The following is a 21,306-nucleotide window of genomic DNA, read 5'->3' as shown; positions in this document are numbered from 1 at the left end:
AGGCTACCTTTGTCGGTGCGCTTGCACCCCATCGAGACAAAAGATCAGCCCACACATTTTCATCCCCGCGTACATGCTCGATAACGTAGCGAAAGGCAGTGAGAGTCATTGCCCATCTTTGCAAACGGTCGACTTGATGGCGGCCGAGAGAACTGTTGACCGCGAGCGGGTCGAACACATACTGCAAATTTCGATGGTCGGTAAAAATACGGAAACCTCGCGGACGAAGCAGCAAATACATCAAGCGTTTGCATGCCGCAACAATCGCGTAGGCTTCTTTGTCGATCGTAGACCAGCGTGCCATAGCCCCAGTGAATGATCCGCTTAAGAAAGCGAGAGGCTGGTGACGCTGCTTCTCGATGGGCAGGCCGGCATCCTCCGGTGGAATCTGCGACACCACTGCTCCGAAATGAGTTTGGCTCGCATCAGCAAATAGGCATACCTCCCAGTCGTCCTTCGGATGGGCTAATGTGACCATTTTGAGCAGAGCGTCCTTGACATTGGCCAGTGCCGTATCATGCTCCGGACCCCAGCCGACCGAGTCAAGCAGCACCCGATGTAACCGCGTTTTCTTCCGACTTTGAGCAACAGTAGCCGCCGCTTCCAGGACTTCGTACAGCTTTGCTGTGAGAGCGTTGTACTCGGGGATATTGCCACGCATCCAATTTACAGCACAAAGGAACTGCTGTAGTTCCCCTGCTGTGTGTGGCGCCGGCAAGTTTACCAACCCATCAATCCGAGATGGGCAGTGACGAACACCTTGTGCTGAAATCATTCGTCCACACCAGGTAGCCTCACGGGTGAAGAAACAACACTTTAGAGGGTGCAACTTCAAACCGTACTCTGCGCACAACTCCAGTACATTCTTGAGCACGACCAGCAGCGCGGATGGCGAGCGAGCATATCCGAGAATGTCGTCGAGCCAGGCGAGGATCTGACCGCCACGAAGAGGTCCAAAAATCTCCTCGACGACGCCTTGGCAGTATGCTACCGCATCCGTACTGCCCATCAACACTCTGGTCGGGGTAAACATCCCGCGGTGTGTCATGATAGTGTAGAGTTCCTGTGAGTCTTCATCCAGTGGAAGTTGCCAATATCCTCGCCACCAGTCAATCGTGAAATACGCTTCAGAGTCCTCGACTTGAGCCAAGTCTGCCTCGATGTCTGGCATAGGCCACGGCATCGGCTCGGTGAGAGCGTTGACGGCCCGTGTGTCGACAGTCATCCTGTATTCCCCGGGTTTCCGTTTCGCCACAATCCGAGGTGCTGACGCCCAGCGACTGCGGTGATTTTTCTTCACTAAACCGTGACGGACGAGTTCTTCGATGTGTTCCTCCAAATACCGTTTGTGATCAGGCGGATAGCGCCGCGCTTTAGCCTTCACAGGCCGAGCTCCTTCCTTCAGATGAACGCGAAGGGGGGGAACGCGCACTGGCGGGTCATCACCAAATGAGAGTCGGAACACGTCGATGTGGCGAAACAGGAGCTCCTGCAAATCGTCCCCTTCTTTGCTTGTTAGTCCATTCGCACGCGCCTCTTGTATTTTAAGTTCCAGAGCTTCTTGTACGGCCCGCGTGGTCTCTGCGACGAGCCTTGGAGATGCAACAAGTTCATCCAAATCATCACCGTCCACGTCCAATTCATCAAGGAGCCGAGTTCGCATCGCCTGTACGCGGACTAACGGCGAGTTGTTCTTGTCGGAGTCCTCCTCTGCTGGTTCCGTGAGACAGTACTCGGGCTGGCGTGTTCGTGCTGCAGCGAGCAGACCGTCTGTAGAGTAACCTAGGCGGTTCATCACTGGACGGCCCACGGTTAGAGCCAACGATCGATCTTCTTCGTGCACCAAACAATCCAGGTTGCGTAGAAGTAGTGGACCTGCTGAGGTCGCAAACTCCACTTCACCAAAACGTACTTTCCGGGCAACTGGGATCAAATGCCCACCCACAGGTTCCAATGCCGTGTTAGCCGAAAACGTCAGGATAGGAACACCAGCCGACTCCAAAGCGCGCACAATCCCTCCACTGACCACGGAGTCATCCGCACCACTATCTAGCAGCGATGTCTGCAGAGTAAAGCCGTCAATAGTCGTTTGAGCCGTACCGTCGTCATCCCTTAAGCCTATCGAGTGACGCAGGGGGTGATTGGACGTAGTTGCTTGCGCACAGCCTGTCTCGGCACTGTCCTCATTCACAACTTGCACACGCTTGAAGTGAGTGCTAGTCGCGCTATTGGTCGACGGATTTCGCGCCGCCAGGAGTTTATCCACTTCATCGGGGGTTACATCTGGGCACTGCCGCACCAAATGCGTTTGCGATCCGCACTTGAGACAGGTACGACGAGGCGGGTTTCCACTGCGCGGTTTTGGGGGTGGCTTTCCCTCTGTCGGACCTGCTCGACCTCTGCTACTGTTTCCCGATGACGGCCCAGGCTTCGCTCCATGGCTGTGGTTGTCCTCCTGCTGTGGTCGGCGAGGCTGTTGACCAAACTTGCTCTGCGGGCGAGCCTGGGGCTTTACTTGGGCTGGCTGCCAGACCAAATATGCCTTAAGTTGCTCCAATACCCACGCGTAACACTTGACAATATCTGTCTTCAGAGCTTTGTGCTGGGCGTATTGCAGACGCTTCTGGATTGCCTCGCGGAACTCCGCCGGCTCCAGCGCTGCGACAAAATACTTCACCACCTTCTTCTGTTCCCGCTCCAGCATCACCTGCTCCACGGTATGTTCGTCGAGGATATGGTGCATGTCAGCCCGCAGCTGACCCATTCGTGATGCGGCATCAGGAAAGGTTGTCTTCATCTTGAGTTGTTTCATCGCCAGGTCCACTGCCGTATAGTCTTCCAGTTCCGGTTCCCGGGCTTGCAGGAAATAGGAAATCCACTCCCCCTCCGACACTTCGTTGGGGTTCTTCTGGAACTCGTACATGCAGATCATCTGGCATGTTCTTTCCTCAATGCATCCACTGACCGGCATGATAAATGGACGCGCGAAACCCGTGTCGAACGCACTGAGCGCATGATAGTAGGTCTCGTATGCACGCATGAAGCTCCGTCGGTCCTTCATCGTGCTGCCCGCGTACCGCGGCGCCGCAGGAAGCGTTGGGGCGTTCGTGATTCGCCCAGACTCAGCCTTCTCCTTCTCTGCCGAACTGGCCCTTGCAGCTGGCGTGTCCCGTCCCGGTGATGCTGTGGCCATTGTCACGTCGCCATCATCGGAAGAGCTCCCCCAGGCTGCAGACCCAGCCGTCAGCGTAGCAAAGGGACCGGACCAAAGTAGACGCCGCTGCCCGCCCAAGCCTCGGGCTGCGCGGTTCGACGTCGGCGTAGCGGCGTGCATCTCCTGCGGCTCAGGAGACGCCGGAAGCGGGGGAACGTCGATGGATAGGTCAGCAGCTTCTTCGCTCTCCATCGTCTTGAGTCAAAAATCCGCGAAAAATTAATTTTGTTCTGACTCGGCGCTCGGCTAGCCCCAGCCACCTCCTCTATTGCGCACTAGGGAGGAAATTTCAAACTGACATGTATTTGAGCTCCGTTAGAATTTGCCTGCACTGCGTGCCCTCCTTCTAACGCTAGCCATGGTGCGCCGCTACTACAAACTTCCCCAGTGCCGCACTGGCAGACTGCCAGTGGCAGTGCGACGCCTCGGTGGGTACAAACTAGAAATGATATTCCAGCCCGGCTGAGATCTCACAACCCAGAACCCAGAGTCACCTTCAGCCTTCTGCCACTCGCTGTCTGCTGGCTGCCGCCCATTGGCGGACGGAGGCGGGTCGACACCGTTGCTGCATGGCTGCAGATCAAATGCCATGTTGATGTAGGAAACTTTTGACCACCAGACGCTCTTTGAAACGGTCGACCTGACCCGTACCGGTATATTTGACAACAAAAACCCAGCTACTCGTGAGAATTCTTCTTCCCTTGGGAGGGGATACTAACATCCACGTTTGTTGTCCATGCGGGACTTGTATTCTGACAGCTGCTTTTTGCCACTGCTCTGCTTGAGTAGACCGCATAACCTCTCAATAAGTAGTGGGTCCAGACACATACGGGATAGCTAGTAATATATGTAGAAGGTCTCTGCGCTGTTCCTGCTCCTGAATGCCTTCCGCAGAATCGAGGACTGCTTGTATTGTATCATGACGGGGTCTCTTCGGACAGGAGAGAAGGGCAAATCGGGTTCCGGCTCAGTTCGAAACGAGTAGTGTATTTCGGTTTGCTCAAGTGCGTCTCGGAGTGAGGGTAGTTGGCGCTGAGGCGAAGAATCCTCTGCAGGTGCAGGAGTAGGCAGAGATACAGGAGCAAGATGATGCGTTTGCTTATGGTGCAACAACTCAGGTGTAGGCGTCTGGTCGGCAAGAGGGGGAAATTCATCCTCTTTAAATATGACATCACGACTATACACAATGAATTGAGTGTTGCCGTTCATCAAGCGATACCCTTTCCTTTGATCTGGTAGACCAAGATACATGCACAGTCGCGCTCGAGCATAGAGTTTGTCACGCTATTGTTCCGTGATGTGGACATTTGCATTGCAACCGAAGACTTTGATGTAGGTCAAAAATGGAAGACGATTGTGCCACAGTTCGTACGGTGTACAACCGTCTGTCTTGGAGCTAGGCGTCATATTGATCAATGTCGTCACATGAGTCACGCATCCGGCCGGGAAGATTGCCATCTAGCAGTAGGGCGCAAACCTTTTCCATGATTGTACGCATGCGACGTTCAGCGACTCCAGTTTGTTGACGAGTGTACGCATTGGTAAACTGGGCATGGGTTCCACACTTTTTGAAAATCAGGTGACCGAGCTTTTCGTATTCTTTTGCGTTATCTGCCTACTGCACTCGGACTTCTTCATCGTCAATGTGCTGGCGGCGCCACTCAAGAATGCGGGCATCCTTTCTGAAAATGTTCAGCGCTTTCTTCCTGAAATCTTCGTAGCATCTTACGGGTCACTACGAGTTTGATCGGGAATGTGAACATGAATCACCAAACACAACGGAAAAACCACTTGAGCGCGCGGTTCGTACAATTACCAGGTATTGACAGCGACAGCAAACACAGCACTTGCAGCGAGAACGTGGATAAGGACAAGGTTCCACAACCAATCCGGGCAACAACGACTGCAACTCACCGCTGGTAGTGAGAACGTCTTCCAGTTTGCAGGAATGGAAATTAGCCAGCGACCGAGGGGAAGCACGAAGGTGAGTTCAGGGCGCTTCTTGGGGGCAGCCTCAGGTTCAGGTGGCGAGCGAGAGCAGCATCGCAGGACAGGACATGGCCACACGCTGATACGCACTGCGGTCCTGCAGAGCGGACAGTCAAGTGTCGAGCCTTCGGTTTCCGAGCGTTTGCACAACACTACCAAGCACCAAATACGTAGTCGGCACTTCATGGATCTATGCTGTAGTACCAGTTATCGTGTACAAGTGCTCACTGCCTTGCATCTATGACATCGAGGCTGCGCTACTAGCTTCTTCTTCCGTAGAGCTGCCCGTGGACGACGCCGTCGAGTTGTTCGCCTTGGCTGTATTCGCCTGTCCTTTTCCCTTGCTGGACGGAGCGCGCTTGCGCTCCTGCTTGGCCTGCTCCACGCGAGCACGCACGGCCTCCAGCGGCGCGTAGCTGGCGTTGTCCATGAGCGGCAGCAGCGCGCGACGCAGACTGTTGTACATATCCGGATAGAGACTCTCCTCCTGCGCGAGCATCTTCTTGACGCGGTGGCGCTCCTTGGGCTCCTCGAAGCAGGCAGGACAGTTTTCGTTGATCACGGGCAGGCGCGAGTCGTACGCGAACTTCTTGAGCTCGATCTCTCGCACGTAGGCCAGCGGACGGAGCACCTCTACGTCGCGCTGGTCGTTCCAGTACTTCGCCTTCATCGTGCGCAGCTGGCCGTTGTGCATGGCCGACATGAAGAAACTCTCCGCTAGATCGTCGAGGTGCTGCGCCAGCACCAGCTTGTTGAAGCCATACTTGCGGCAGCACGAATACAACACGCCACGCTTCATGCGCGAGCAGTAGCTGCACAGCGAGTCGCCGTTCAGTTCGCACGTCGCGCGCTCGATGATGTTCTCCGAGAGGTAGTGATACTCCACGCCCAGCGCGCGCATGTACTCCTTCAGCGGGCTCGGGTCGAACGAAGGGGTCTGAGGGTCCACCGTCGCGCAGGCAAGCTCGAAGCGGACGGGGGCGCGCTTTTGGAAGCGCAGCAGCACGTGCAGCAAGCTAAGCGAGTCCTTGCCGCCAGACACACCGAGCAGAAGTCGATCTCCTTCTTGGATCATATCCCACTGCATCATTGCCTGGCCCACCCAGCGCAAAAGCTTCTTGGGCGGCGTAGGGAACAACTTGGTGGTCGTCGTCTTTTGAGTGATGGCCGATGTAGTCTCCTGGACCGTTGCGGCCGTCGTATCAACCGAGCAAGAAGGGGCTGCACGCACTCCACAACTACCAGTGCTGCAACTGTCATTAGTCTGTACAGCAACTGGCGTATCGACAGCATCGACTCCATTTGACGTCGAGCGAAGCGGGTACTTGCCTCCAGTCTCACGATCGTTAGTAGCAGCAAACGTCTTCGCGTGGTTGTTGCTTCCGTTTGCAGAAGACGGAGCCGAAGGAACGGGACAACACGTCTGCGATCCACAGACGGGAGCTGGAGCAGCACTAGGTGTCGAGGCCTCATTCCACTGATCCCTTAGTTCACCCGTGAGATAACGTGCAGGCTGGTAGGGACCACGGATAGTTTCTGCCAGCGCAGGCTTCACTCCCTTCTTAATAGCCTCCGCCGCCTCCGAAGGGTACACAAACCAACGGAGCGCCTCGTCGTCCGCCTCCTCCAGCATTTGCGCAGCAGACGCTGCCACCACGTGAGAAGGAACGCTCTTTCCAGTCACTTCGTTCGCCAGACGACGAGCCTCCGACAGGTTTCCCGCTCGATGGGTAGCCAGCGTTTCCTCGTCGTCCGTAAGGCTCTTCGAACGGGTCTTGTCCTCCAAAGCTGTCGCGAAATGCGAAATCCACTTGCGGTCCGGGAACTTGGTAAAACGCGTCCAGTGCTTCCATGCACCGCTCTTGTGGTTAAACTTGTACTGCGGCAGGAACTTCCAGCCATCAGTAGCGACGAAATTCACGGCCGCAAGCACGTACTCGAGCTCCGCCGTGGTCATGAAGTAAGGGAAGCTCACACGCGTGAAGCCGGGGCGCAGCATTTCCTTCTTCTCGATGAGAGCGCTTTCGAGCGCCAGCACATCACGGCGCGCAAGACCGAGCAGCCGAGTAGCGTACGGGCCTGCGCATTGACAGCCACCACGCGTCTGGATGCCGAACAGGTCGTTCAGCAGAGCGCACACGAAGTTGTAGTGCAGGAAGCGGTCACCGAAGCGCACCAGGAACGAAAACACAGGGATCTGCTCCACTGTGTCGTCCTGGCGTCCCAGCAGCACGATGTTGTCGTTCTGCTGCAGCGACTCGCGTACGCGGTGCACGTTGCGGCGCTCCAGTGTCATAATGTTCTTGGTTCCCACGCGCTGCTTGAGCTCGAAGGCGAGTCCAAGCCGGATGCTGCCCAGAATGTCCGGGGTGCCTCCTTCCTCACGCTCCTCCCGGTTCGACAGGTAGCGATGGTCGTTCTCGGTCACGAAGAACACCGTGCCGCCTCCGGGCGTCGTAGGCACCGCGTTCGTAAGCAGACGCTTCTTGACAACGAGCACACCGGGCGAGCCCGGTCCGCCAACAAATTTGTGGCCAGAGATGAACACCGCGTCCTTGTAGACGAACGGGCGGCGCTTCTCGTCCGTCACCACCGGGTTCATGTCAATGTTCACGTAGGGCGCGCACGTCGCATAGTCCCAGCAGGCTAAGGCGCCGTGCTGGTGTAGCAGCGCCGACACGGCGTCCACGTCCGTCAGCACACCGGTGAGGTTGGACGCCGCAGAGAAGGCGCCGATCTTGAGCGGCCGCTGGGCGTAGTGTTGCAGCTGTGTCTCGAGGGCCTGCAGGTCCATCTGTCCCTGCTCATTTTCCGGGATGGACACGACCTCGGCCGCGCTCTCGCGCCACGGCAGCAGGTTCGAGTGGTGCTCGAAGGGTCCCACAAACACGACGGGGCGGTGGTTGGTGACCTGCTGCAGGCCCAGCGCCTGCACCAGCTTGGCGACTGCGCTGCTGCTGCCTTGGCCCGTGAACAGCACAACGTCCTCGGCCCCGCGACCCGTGACTTTGGCGTTCACCGCCTGCGCCACGATCTGGCGCGCCTCGTGCCGGAAGCACGTGGTCTGGAGCCCCGTGACGGATGTGGTGGTGTGCGTGTTGCCGTAGAGAGGCATGACCTCGCGGTTGAGGTAGTCCTCCACGCACTGCAGCGGCTTGCTGCTGGCCGTGAAGTCCGCGTAGCACAGCGCCCGCGCGCCGAACGGCGACTCGAACAGCGTCTGGCGGCCGACCACGTTACGCGCGATGAGGTCTACGGCCTGTCGCGCAGCGGTCGAGAGCCGCTCGGGCTGCAGATGCAGCTGCGCGCTGAGGTCCTCCTCCAGCTCCTCGCAGAAAAAACGCGCGGACGCGGCCTCGTCCTGCAGCGACATCGGGATGGTGCTGAACGACTGGCGGACGCGGGCAATATGACTGAGACTATAAAGGTCGGGCTTGTGACAAAATGCAATTATTAGAGCCCAAAATATGGGCCGTGTTTTCGATAAAGTATACAATGTTCCAATTTTTGAAACCTGTTATTCGTGTGCGATATCATATCCATTAACCTTGTGTGTCACACTTCAGTATCAGAAATGATTCTGGAGTAAATGGATTGACCAAATAGCATAAACATCAAATAGATGGCCGCTTAACACTGGAGTAAATAGATTGACCAGGGAAAGCGGCCAGGAAGCGAACAGACCGCAGGTGAATTTGATCGGGGAATGCAACGTCGAAATCTGCCGACGTGAAGAAGTTGAGAATTCGCGTTTCGTTCATGTACCGATTCAAGAGAGAGAGAGAGAGAGAGAGAGCAAGGTTACCCGTCCAGGAGGGTGAAAATCAAACTACTATCAATCTCTGGCCGTGCTTTTGGAAAAAGCACAACAAATATATTATATTCATCATTGTCGTCCACCTCAGCTAAGTGCGAGAATCAATTAGCTCAGATGGTGCACGAGCGTTCACCCGCTTGTCTTTCGAGTCACGCAGGCGTCATGTGACCAAACACGTGACCAAACACTGGGATGTCAACGAGCTGATGCATCAAAAGAACCTTCCACACTCAGATTATTTGTTCGGATGGTGATAATCGTACTTGACTAAAATCAGTAGACGAGTAATATCAGTACTATAGGGCTGAAAATAATATGATTGCTTCGCTTAATGCACATTCCACACCGGCATGCAACTGAGAAAGCGTGTTAGCAGTGTCTACAGGGTCATGAGCGTTTGCGCAACTGATAGAACGTGTCAAGTTCACAAGTTGAGCATGATATGCTCATCGGCACAGCATTCGGTCATTTTAATCCGACCAAAGGTAAGCAGACAATCAATTGCTTCAACGAGGCTTCTTCAGACACTTGCTACAATAAAGTTAATCTTCGTATTTAATAAACGTCCCCACAGCCGTAACAAAACCTCGAATAGTAACTTGCCTAGCAATACTTTAATGCATAGCAACTCACTAACGTTACCAGCACCATCGCGTGCAGCTCAAACCATCCGCCCAGGGTTCATTGATTCCGGGTCTGTGAACAAATAGCGTTAGGGGCGAGGCTAACTATCATGGTTTCGTCCTCTCCGTCCTTCTCCTCTTGTACCTACACTGTCGAGTACTAGCGGCTTGCCTCTTTTCCTTTTCGCTTTTAGTCAAAGTGACGGTCGTAGGGCTGTAATAGCTCTTGCGCTGGAGGTGGAGCTTGATTTTGGTACATGTAATTAGGATTGCATGGCATCTCCCTGTGTCACAAGGGCTTGCATTTAAAGAAGTACTGGAGCCATTGCAACTTCAAAAGTGAAAACAAGCTGTTGTTCACGTCTCGTCCGTGGCAACCTACTTCGTCCCAGTAACTGGACTGGGCTAAGAAATGTTGAACTATCCTGCCAAGCTCCAGAAATGTATAATAGTGATATGAAACATTGATCTGAGTGCTTACTATTTTCTCAAATCTCAGTGCTTAAGCTTGATTATTGGAAATTCCGAAGGAAGGGATAGACCAAGTGTGATACATGCAAAGGAAACAGGGCTGTGTCGAGGATTTGATCAATGACTGCTTAGCAGTGTGTGTGTGTGTGTGTGTGTGTGTGTGTGTGTGTGTGTGTGTGTGTAGCTCAGAAAAGAATGGCGCTTCGACAACGCAAGCGTACGGGAGCACCACTATATGTATTAAAAGTTACTACAGGAGCATATATTAACACATACTAGTCATCGTAAAAAGAAGCGGGGCATGCTTGGCGGTGCTTCTTTTTGGCAGTCGGCATAAGGAAAGGGGCTTGGGTAAACAGAGGCTACGCCAGGCGCTGCTTTTGTAGGTTTGCTTCTTTTCGCGATCTTGGGTGTGATTGCCGCCATACCGTCTAGAGGGACATTTCTTTAATAGCAACTTCCTTCTCGTCATCTCTGTTTCCTTCGAGCGCACGAGCAAGGCTGCATGTAAAAAAAATACTTGCGCAAGTTAAATATATAAGTATTGGTTTTAGTAAAAAGTTGTACGGGGCAAATATGTGGAAACCATGAAGGGCTTTCATTTCGTTGAATGCCCGCCATGGTGATTCTGGGAAAGATGGGATGTCAGTACTTCTTGAAGTAAAATACAATCTTGCCAGACAAGTTGCCCGACTCCCATGATGGGAGTCTGCACCATCGTCATCATGGACTTCCGGTGTACATGCGTAACCCTTGTTTATCGATGGACTCAAAGTCAGTTCTCGATTTCCTCGCCTGCAGGCATGAACCTCCGCGCGCTGCTCCTCTCCGCTGCTGCTATTACTCTCTGTGCAGTCGAAGCTGTCAGTATCGACCACGACAAGGTGCAGCCATTCGCGCAACCCGAGCCTGTCACCGTCTCCGAAAAGGCCGCCGTCCGATTTAAGCCGAGCCTGCGGATCGACCACGGATGCCACCCGTACCCTGCTGTTAATGCTGCCGGTGAGACCAATGCGGGTCTAAAGGGAACAGGCCCATCGAGTGGAGATTGCAAGGGGTCGGGCCTGGGTTCGCAGGTGTACGCCCGAGCTGTATGGTATAGCGACCTGTGGGCCATCATGTACGCGTGGTATTTCCCGAAAGACAAACCGACCTTCGGTGAGGGTGGGCGTCATGACTGGGCGAACGTCGTTGTGTGGCTTGACAACCCTGCGGTCGAAAGACCAACCATTATCGGAGTATCGCCCTCGTCGTACGTGACAACGTACTTTAAGTACACGCCTCCTCCCGCAGATATGCTCAGCGGTACAACCCCCATGATTAACTACCTGGCTGACGACATGAACAATGGCTTCCACACTGTGGACACGACTTGGTTACCTGGTGGCGAATTCCAAGATCTCATTATGTGGGAGCAGTTGACCGATGAGGCGCGTGCTGCCTTAAGTGACACCGACTTCGGCGCGCTGGTCCCCTTCATTGATGCCAACTTCAAGGCAAACCTTGAGAAGGCCTGGCCGCACTAGTGAACGCTGTAGCATGGCACTCGCAGTGCATTGAGAGTGGAGATGGAGACGCTACTAAATGAAGTCGTCTTTTTGCGTCGTACATCTTTTTGCGTCGTTATTTATACATCTACTCCAAGACGGATACAAAGACATCCTACAAAACCGTTTTCGCTAGATCGAAGTAAGTATCGGTTGAGCGTCTCTTTTGTATGAGTGTTGTAGGTAAGGGTAAGTACCAAATTTTGGTAAGCAGATCTGGTCTCTATAATAATCCTAGTTAGAAACAGATGTCAACTACCGTCTTACCCCGCACACTGTGCCTAGGCGCTATACTACGGATTCCAATACGCAATAGAAATATTCAAATAGAGCGCCTAGGCGTTATGTATTGAATAGTTATACAATATTTGAAGGATTCCAAATCGGGTCCTAAAATCTGGCTCAGTCGTGAAGGCCTGACCCTCCTGCGCGGCTGGTTGGAGTTCAAGCCCGCCTGCGTGCAGTTCACAACGAGTGTGTAATCTAAGGGTCGTTTATTTTCTCGGGGTGGCTGTGTTGGATATGGAGGTTTTGCAGAATTCGCCATATTGCTTTTCATAATTGCGAGATAACCATAATATTTTTTTTTAAGCACAAAATGTACGTAAGTATTGCGGGATTTACGTAATATCTAAAGCAAGTAACCATCTACCTTGACAGCGAAGAATGAACCACTGCGCACAAGCGCCACCACTTTTTCAGGATCTTCAACAACAGCTGCATACGAGCTTGTAGTTGTATGTAGCTCGTAGCCCCTTGACATTTCTTTCGGGCACCCAAGTGTGGAGTCGCTCCTCCACTTCACTGTACTTAGGGCCGCGGCCTTTACCTCCTAAACGCCGCACCGATCGTGTTGGGACCTGTCGATTCTTGGAGGCCTCCAGTAGCTTTTGGAGATTGTTCTACCATCCTCGCAGCGTGCCAGGGACGACATCGTGCTTGATGCCGAGGGCGCGGAAGCCACTACCGGTGATACCCTCCCCGTACTTGGCAATGATGGCGAGTTTGTCCTTGATGGTGTAGCTACGGCGTTTCATCTTAGGTTTCGCTGTGGCCATCGCTGTAGAATTGAAAATGAGAGCTATAGCAGCGGGGTAGCCCGCTTTGGTTCGATGGGTGGCGATGGCGTGGGCATTACAAGCTCGATTACTGCCAGCCAAAGCACTGGTTGCCATTACCGCAAGAATCGAACTTAAGATGAATAGTTCAAAGCATTATATTTCGACGAGCGCTATAATCGAACTTTTTCTTTGATTCTCGAAACTCGAATATTCGAATAGAGCCCCTAGGCGCAGTGTGCGGGGTAAGACGGTAGTTTGAGCTCGGTATTAGTATAAACGTACTGAGTTCAATAGATGGTGTTAAGTGGCAACCAATGCTAACTAAGGAAAAGAATACCCAACCGAATGAAGAGCTGGGGACGGTACTTACTTTTGAATTAGCCGCTCCGTCTGACGGTTATTCATACACACACATACACACACACGACCAAGCCAACAACACTTGCCCTCCAATGTGGGCACACTAAGAAAGCCCAGATCAAGCACTATGTTGACGAACGGCACCGTTGCACAATTGAGTACCGTCTTCTTGAAGGACATACTCTTCATCTTTGCCATATCACAATCGAGACAATGTGGTTCCCGCTTCGGTCTCCTTTCGTCATCTTCAAGGTCTGGACCACATCTCCTTCGATGACATGTCCTTTATCACCTGCCAATTTGCATGCGCGAGGCGATAAAGTCACCTCCGCAGGTTTCTGGTAGACTGATCAGAGGTAGGTAGTACGACCAATGACGTTTGTGAGTGCGGCACTTCTACCATTGTCTGGTAAGTTCGCTCTCCATGTCAAAGTTCCAGGCAATGGGCTTCACTCGATTCGTCAGCGTCGTAACCTCCTGGTCCTCACTGATCTGCACAGAAAAGCCATACTCCTCGTACAACATTCCCTGCGAGAGCAAGTTGGTCGCTCTTTCAACAAAGAGTGCTTCCACCGTAATTCACAAAGGAGATTTAGTCTTCGCATCCATGATCGCGAACGTGATCAACCTGGTTTTCTTGCGAGTAGGATTATCAAACCACTTCATCACGGTATCGCAATCCAATGAAAGAGGTATGAGACGGGTGAACGCCGTTATCGTCCAGGTTGTATAGCGCACGCGCGCCAGAAGACTCGGCCGATCAGGAAGCTTAAACTTCGCCTTTCGGAAAGCCCAATGGGGCCAGACTACTTCCAAAAGTATGGGACCCCCGGAAGTAGCTTGGCGTGTGACCTTGTGTAATCCCTATAGGTGTCGTTTGTCTTCGGAAGACCGGACTCCACCTGATGAGTTGTTCCTACACAATCAAAATGAATACAAGAATACAGAGTGCGTACGTTCACTTCCCAACGCAATTAGTACAGCGGGGGTTAGACCACTAGCAAAGCCTTCCCAGATGACCAAATAATACAGAGAGTTATACACAATATACAGCTGCTACTTATTCTTTTGGACCCTTGAGCAGTGGGTCCGTACACCAGTCTACTTGTGTTTCACCTGGAAGACTGGTCACTTCCAGATGCACCCTTGTTGCCCACCACTCCCAGAAGGAGGATTTATAACTCCTTCCGGAAGATAACTTTCAGATATATCCAAAAGGAAAACCACTTCCGGATCACTCAATATACAGTCCTAGTCTATTCGATCAAATTCCGGGGGGGGGGACTACTAACAACCTCCTGAAACGGCAATTACAATGAAATGGGGGGTCTAGAGGACACACTCCCAACTGAAATATGAAATAGGACAAATCACGTACGGATGCGCGTCACCCGGTTACCGCCTAATTTGGTCTTGAGCCTTTCGGAGAGTTCCACGGCGGTCTTCGCGGTCACGACGCGTCCAAACGCAGGCTGGGTAAACCCGGGTCCCCGGAAAACACGGCGGCTTATCCGGCGTTATCCCAGCGTGCTTCCAGGCCAACTGATAAGGGCCCTGGAAAACACTTGCGCCCTTGATGGCAAAACGAACTCTCTGTTATTTTTAGTCTCTGCTAGAAGTCTTCTGTCAAAGTCTCTGCTGGAAGTCTTCCACATGCACATTTGTCTTGGTTTCACTATAGGGTTCCTTGGCGTAATCAGCATCCGGGAGGCTGACACATCCTTGCCGCAAGCCGGCTCTTCGTGCATAACAGATCCGGCTGGTCGTCCTGGTCGGTCGCTAATATCTTGGGCTTTGTATACTGGACAATTGGAAGGGTCTTGGTGGGTACAAATCAGGAGCGTCTGGTCGGCATCCACGCCCCGAACGTCTGGGTCATCTGCGAGTTGCATCAGAAAGGAACTTTCAGAAGACACACGTGACTTCCGGAAGCAACTCGATATTGGGGGGACTTCTGGAAGTCACTTGGTCTCAGTATGCTGTGGGAACTTGTACCAGTTCTCCGTTCATCCTTGTCCTTCCCTGTCGCGTGCACTCCTGGGCCAATCATCACTGGGAGTACTTCCATGGAAATGGGAAACGACGCCCGGAAATTTTACGTCCAGTCGCCACGTGTCATTAATTTACTCTTAACTTGCTCTACTTATCCCTTCCACTCTGCCACCTTCTCCACCAGCCACGTAGATTGACCAATAGGGTTCCAACCCAGAACATTTTAAACTTAATCGTTCTAAATGGTTCTAAGGCATCCTGCGAACCGTGCATGAGCGGGGCACGCATGCTCAACAATATATCCCGAATTGGTTCACTATCAGGATCAAACTCCACATTCAGCAGCACTCGCCGCTTGAACAACGCCACTGCGACTCTTTTCGAAATCACCTACCAGTTCAGCTCACTTCACTTGAGGATTTGTTTAAATGAGCGAGCCGGACTGGAGTCACACCACCCAGCGTGTTGGTCAGGATATCATTGAGCAGCAGCACCTTGTTTTTCCACTCCTTGCGCTTTTTCTTTGTCGCCGATGTGCCATCCTTTTCAGGTTTTGTTTCCTCTCCAATCAGGATCTTCCAGCGCTTTCGAGCGCGCAACACCGCCTTCAGATCTTCCTTGTTCTCCAGGAAGTTATTGCGGTCAAACTTGAGAGAGCGAATTGTGACCCTTCATGCAGTGGTTTGGGTTCATATCCTAACAGGAAGTCAACGACTTAAGAGCACTAAGGCACTGGAGATCGGCGTAGGCAACAACCCTGTACGCCTTGAGCGTATTGAGTGCCAGCCGGCAATTTTTGGAATGAACGCGTTCTCTTCTTGAGATCTAGTCGCATATGACTAAACCTCCGCGTCTTAAAATAACTGTAGCTTCCTTGCTTCAGCTTTTCTCGTTGAGGTCGACCATTTTCTCTTAGAATAGCGACGTATCCAAGAAGCCGAACTATTCATCATCACGACCTGGTCATTATCTGAATTCGCGACCGTCGCCGCATCAGGCACTAGGCTGCACTACGACGGCGCAAGTTGCAACAGCATATATCGCGTCCATGCGACTGGATGGCGTTAAAACAATAACCGCCGCGGCGACGAACGCAATCCGTTGGGTATTACGCATGCTGTCTACCACATGCTTTGTCACCTTGTTCGGTCGCATACACATCATATCTCCATAATACGGATAATATTATATTCGTCTTGAAGACTAGAGCACAAGCAGGGTGCGTTTTCAAAATAAGGATAGCGACACGATGTTTCTATTGCAGCGCCTACAGCATGCCCATCAAGACTAACAGCGCAAGGTTTTGATTCTTACAGTTGAGGCGATGAGTGGTCAAGTCGGCAGTGAGAGAGCTACACGTGCTACGATGCGTTCGTACAGTAAAACACCCTTATCGCGGGGTGTTCACTTGGGCCGGATTGACGTGTGCATGACGGCAGACATCCAGTCTGTTGTGGTTACGATGGTCACGCTCACGTATGCGTCTTGCCAGAAGTTCATTTTTCGGGTACGGTTTGGAACGGAAGCGCGCATGACGTTAGTCTTCCCCAATACTTTAATCCAACAAAGTCGTGCTAGCCCGAGAAAACTCTGGAATTATTCGAGGTGGCGTATGCGTACAACAACAATTGTTGTCGTTCAATGCTGTATTGGTTAATAATGCTATATTTTAAATGAAAGCGATCCACCGAGTTAAAAGGGTGTAAATTTGATACGTTTCAAGCGCTAAACCTGATACCCCATTCGGCGTATTTAACCCTTTCGCGAGCCACCTCCATTTTGTATAGTATACAAATTCATGTGAATTAAAACTTAAAGGTCGCATTTTTCGCCCTTTAAGCATTTCACGGTAGTTGTTCGTATCGTCGAGGATTGTAAGTTGAAGTCAACAATCCCTCAGGAGCAGCACATGGCAAAGATTGAAACCATTTAAGGTCGCATTTTTCGCCCTTTTAGGATTTCACGGTACTTTGTCCGATCGAAGTGGATTGGTTAATATTCAAAAATGCTTGCGCGACTAGTCAAACCAAGTGTTTATTGGCTAAAACAAAAAGGTACGATGTACCGCTGTCGTAAGTTATCAAGCAAAATAAATATTTTCGGCGCAAGTTTACCGCAACACATCCCCTTTTCTGGGCGACGACGTCGACGACATGGCTTCGGGAGCTGCGAAGAAAAAGGTCTGCAAATGCGCGCGATATTGATGGTGGCGCGGAATCGGCAGTGAGCTCGACGCGGATATGGCTGGATGCCGCGGCGGACTTTTTAGGGGGCTAGATTCGAATCGCTTATAGTGTTGTATGCATTCCGCCCAACAGATCATTCAGTAGAGCTGCAAAGCCATACAGTTATGAGACTCGCGTGTACGCGTGCGACACACGAGGCATGAAATGCGTCCAAAGGTATTTCTACTATAAAATTTGTATTCGTGGCTGTTGATACCAGCATAAGTACTAAAAATTGTTTGTCAGCGTACGCGCGCCACGTTTCGCGCCTATTCCAGCACTCTGAAAAATTATATCCTACGATTTAATATGATGATCAGTTTTGATACAGTAGTTAATAGCCTGATATACAGACCTTTATAATCAAATCACGATATGACGGTGCCTGCTGGCCTCCAGATTCCCTCCCCCCAGAATAAAATCAGAACGGAAGCAACGACAGCGGCGGAAGTGACGGCGGTGGATGACGAAGAGGAACTCTGATGGCGGCCCCACCACAGCTAGGAAACGCAGGCGCCTCACATCCGCTAGTGTAGATGGTGCTGCGATACCCGCAAACGCATACGGCGGCGTTTTGCAATTCCGACATGCGTGGAAAAACCTGCGCAAAGCCGGCTGGACTTCAAAGCCTCCTTCAGGTGGTCAGAGCCTGGATTGCCGCTATCGATACATCCGACCATGCGGTAATCCACGGGGCGTCGAAGGCGAGGACTACCTGCTGGGCGAAGATGCTGTTTTGCGCTACGTTGAGACTCAAGGTATGACCTACGTCGTGTTTGTAGCAGGAGAGCCAAGCGTAACAGAGCTCTCGGATGTTAGCTGTGTGTCGTGAGGAAGCTGCTGCGACTATGAAAGGTGCTGATGGTACAGGCAAGACCTTGAAGGCAATGGTCGATATACAAGGTCTGAGCTGCATGCATTATTGGTGTCTGAGCGGTGACTCACATTGTGGTATGCGTTGACTGCGTCTGTGTAGCGATCCAGACTGGAGACACTGCTGGTGCTCATGGCCATGGCCGAGGTCGTGGAGGTGGACGAGAAGGAGGGGCTGCTGCGGTCCGTGGTACCTGTGCAAGGTCGGTTGTACACGGTATGCCTCCCGTTTGAGTGGTGACTTACACTAACTTTCATTGTGGCTGCGTGTGTGTAGCCCCAGAAGGGCGAGCGACGAACGGGAAGGCGGCGAGTACGACGCCACTCGATGCGACATCCAGAAGCGTAGGTGGTGGAGCGACACCAGTGGCCCAAGATGCCAGTGATGCTGGTGCCCGTGGTCGTGGTCGTGAACGAGGCCGTGGTCGTGGCCGAGGACGTGACGGTGGCCGAGGACGTGGAGGAGCGGCACTAGCGTTAGCCGCCAGTGACAGCGATGAGAGCTTGCTCCTCGACAGTGCTGACGATGACGTGGTGCTGGTGGGAGGTCCGTACATCATGGACTACCCGCCGTTTGATAGGTGACTCACAGTGTTTTGGATGTTACCTGTATGTCTGTAGCAAACCAACGTGAACACGATGTTACAGTTGGCTGGCGTGGTGGTGGCCACGAAAGTGGCGCTGCTTCTGGTAGGCGAGGCCGTAACCAGGGCCGCGAACATGGGAGTGCAACTTCAGCAGCTACACTTGAAGCAGACGACAGTGTCAGCGGTGAGGATCTGGAAAATCCTGGTCGTCGTGGTTTCTTCTTGGCGCGTTGACTTATTGACTTTGGTATTATGTTTGATGCCGCAGTGTTTAGCGTTGGGATGCTCTCGCCAAAACCGAGTGGAAGAGCGGTGCAACGTCAAGTCTCAACACCGGCGACTCCACCGGTTCTTCTCCATGAAATGTTTATCGACAAATTTGTGGCCTTCTGTCCCGCGAAGGAGCACTGGATGCAAAACAAAGTTTATCGCCCTGTTGGAACGGCGTACATCGTTGGTAGAGTGTGCCGCCGCGCCAAAAAATGCAAGGACAAACTCCAGATCCAGTGGCTAGATACCCAATTTCAAAGCAGCGTTGAGAACCTGAACATGAGCACTGTCCAGATGGGTATCCACAACTACAGCGTTCTGACGAAGGAAACGAGCACACACGCCTGGCAGGATCTTCTGGAGTGCGATGAGTCTGAAGGTATCGAGCTTGATGACGCGTCCGATCTTTTTGAAACCGAATCGTACGACGCCTACGACCCAATGGGCGTACTCCCGACGAACCTGTCCGAAGTTGAGGCTGTCAAAAATATGCGCTTCGACCCATTAGCATCCACAGATGCCCCGCAAGATCTGTACCGACATGGAGACGGCTCGCTGTCAACTTACCTCCGCCCTGAGTACAGACACATCTTTGAGCATTCAGCCAGCTCGAGTTTCTTCGCCTATATTCCGATGTACTTCTGGAAACAGGTGCTACATGAAACGAACTTGTACGCTGTCACGTACGACATCAAGGTCTCGAAACCCTTCACGATGAGCGAGTTGATGTCGTTTTTGGGCATCATGTTTTTCATGGCTCTAAACGTAAAGGGTGAGTACGCAAATTACTGGGGCCCTCAACCCGAAGACACCATATTTGGTGGAAATTCGACTTCGTTTGATGGCATTATGCCTCTAAACCGGTACAAACTAATCCGGCGGTGCCTAAGTTTCAACGCGTCTCCCACGAATCTGGCCAAGGATGCGGCAGCGAGGATTAGACCCCTGTTGAACTTGCTGAAGGCGACTGGGGATAAGTACGTCGTGGTCGTGAGGAACGTTGCTGTCGACGAGGCGAGTATCGCTTGTAGATCACGCCAAGGTCGACATATGATCGTGTTCAATCCGACCAAGCCAACCGGGAAGTATCACTTCAGGTTGTACATGGTGTGCTGCTCGTCTACATGGATTTCTCTCAATTATAGACTGCACTGCAACCGCAGTGATATTGAGGATCGCCTGGACGGCGTTGTGGGGACTGAAGAGGTTCAAGCACTGAGCGAGGAGCTGGCTTCGGTATCAAAGATCCGTCAACATGTTCTCGAAGTAGTGCGGCCTCTCTTCTGGACGAAACGAGTGGTAAACATGGATAATTACTACGGTTCAGTGCAAGTGCTTGACGCGCTTCGTGTGAAAGGTCTGTATGGTCGAGGTACCATACGCAATAAGAGCAAGCACTTCCCCGGTCATACAATGCTGAGCAAGGACGACAAGTGCTCACGTGGTGACATGCGTCAGTCGGTGTCGATAGAGCACAACATAGTAGCTGCATCATGGTGCGATGGCAACATCGTAAACATGGTAACCAACGCGGACGCATCAACAATATCGTCTGTGAGTCGGACAATCGGGAACGAGTCACGAGATTTTCGAGCACCTACCTGCGTGAGGGAGTATAACCAAAACATGCAAGGGGTAGACCGGTTGGACTAGATCAGCGGACGATTCTCAATTGCGGATGGTCACAGCTACAAACGTTGGCACAAGAAACTGGCACTTGCCCTTATAGATATCGCGCGATCAAACGCCTATTTGACTCGGCGTCTAGCCACACCAGAGCCAACATCCCGGGACCCCCACCGAGTATTTATGACTGAACTGGTTGGTGAGTTTATTAGTGGGCAGTGGGCGCATGCCCCGAGTGAGGGCCGCATGTTTTACGGCAGGAATGTACCGGACGGCACTGAAATTAGTGGAGTGGCCACGCCCTCTGGATCTAGCTGCGATCAAATCGCCAGACCAGTATCAAGATGCTCATCTGTTTCGTCGAGGCAAATACACCCAGACATGAACCGAAAACGAAGGAGGTGCATTATCTGCAGGTGGGAGGGGAGGTACCCAACGGAGGTTACCAACTACTGTCACACCCACCAGGTATGCCTATGCCAAGTAGTGTCTCACGATGTCCCCAAACCGTGGTGCTGCCAGAACACCACTTTGACATGCTGGCAAAAATTCCATGAATTCTACTTGCCAAACCAAATATTTAGCGACAAACGCAACGTTCGACGAGGTTCGAGACTCGCAAAGATTCGACTCGCATCAACCAATGTGGCA

General features: G+C 52.3%; 3 protein-coding genes across 3 annotated transcripts; 1 reads left to right on the top strand and 2 right to left on the bottom strand.

Moving 5' to 3' along the window:
* Positions 1 to 731: 731 nt before the first annotated feature.
* KRP23_13635 (Retrovirus-related Pol polyprotein from transposon 297) lies at positions 732 to 3,406 on the bottom strand (the record flags this gene model as incomplete). Its single annotated transcript, XM_067884371.1, has 2 exons — positions 732 to 765; positions 843 to 3,406. 2 exons carry the CDS (start codon positions 3,404 to 3,406, stop codon positions 732 to 734), a joined length of 2,598 nt encoding a protein of 865 aa, XP_067738395.1.
* Positions 3,407 to 5,441: 2,035 nt separating this feature from the next.
* On the bottom strand, positions 5,442 to 8,576 carry KRP23_13634 (tRNA-cytidine(32) 2-sulfurtransferase; the record flags this gene model as incomplete). The annotated part of the gene is made up of 1 exon (XM_067884370.1): positions 5,442 to 8,576. The coding sequence occupies one exon, from the start codon at positions 8,574 to 8,576 to the stop codon at positions 5,442 to 5,444; it is 3,135 nt and encodes a 1,044-aa protein (XP_067738394.1).
* Positions 8,577 to 18,111: 9,535 nt separating this feature from the next.
* Positions 18,112 to 18,521, top strand: KRP23_13633 (uncharacterized protein; the record flags this gene model as incomplete). Its single annotated transcript, XM_067884369.1, has 3 exons — positions 18,112 to 18,189; positions 18,276 to 18,389; positions 18,450 to 18,521. The coding sequence occupies 3 exons, from the start codon at positions 18,112 to 18,114 to the stop codon at positions 18,519 to 18,521; spliced, it is 264 nt and encodes an 87-aa protein (XP_067738393.1).
* Between the last annotated feature and the right edge of the window lie 2,785 nt (positions 18,522 to 21,306).

This window comes from Phytophthora ramorum, assembly GCF_020800215.1.
Source record: "Phytophthora ramorum isolate Pr-102 chromosome Unknown Phyram_PR-102_s0018, whole genome shotgun sequence".
NCBI lineage: Eukaryota > Oomycota > Peronosporomycetes > Peronosporales > Peronosporaceae > Phytophthora > Phytophthora ramorum.
This window is presented reverse-complemented; position numbering and strand designations above follow the sequence as displayed.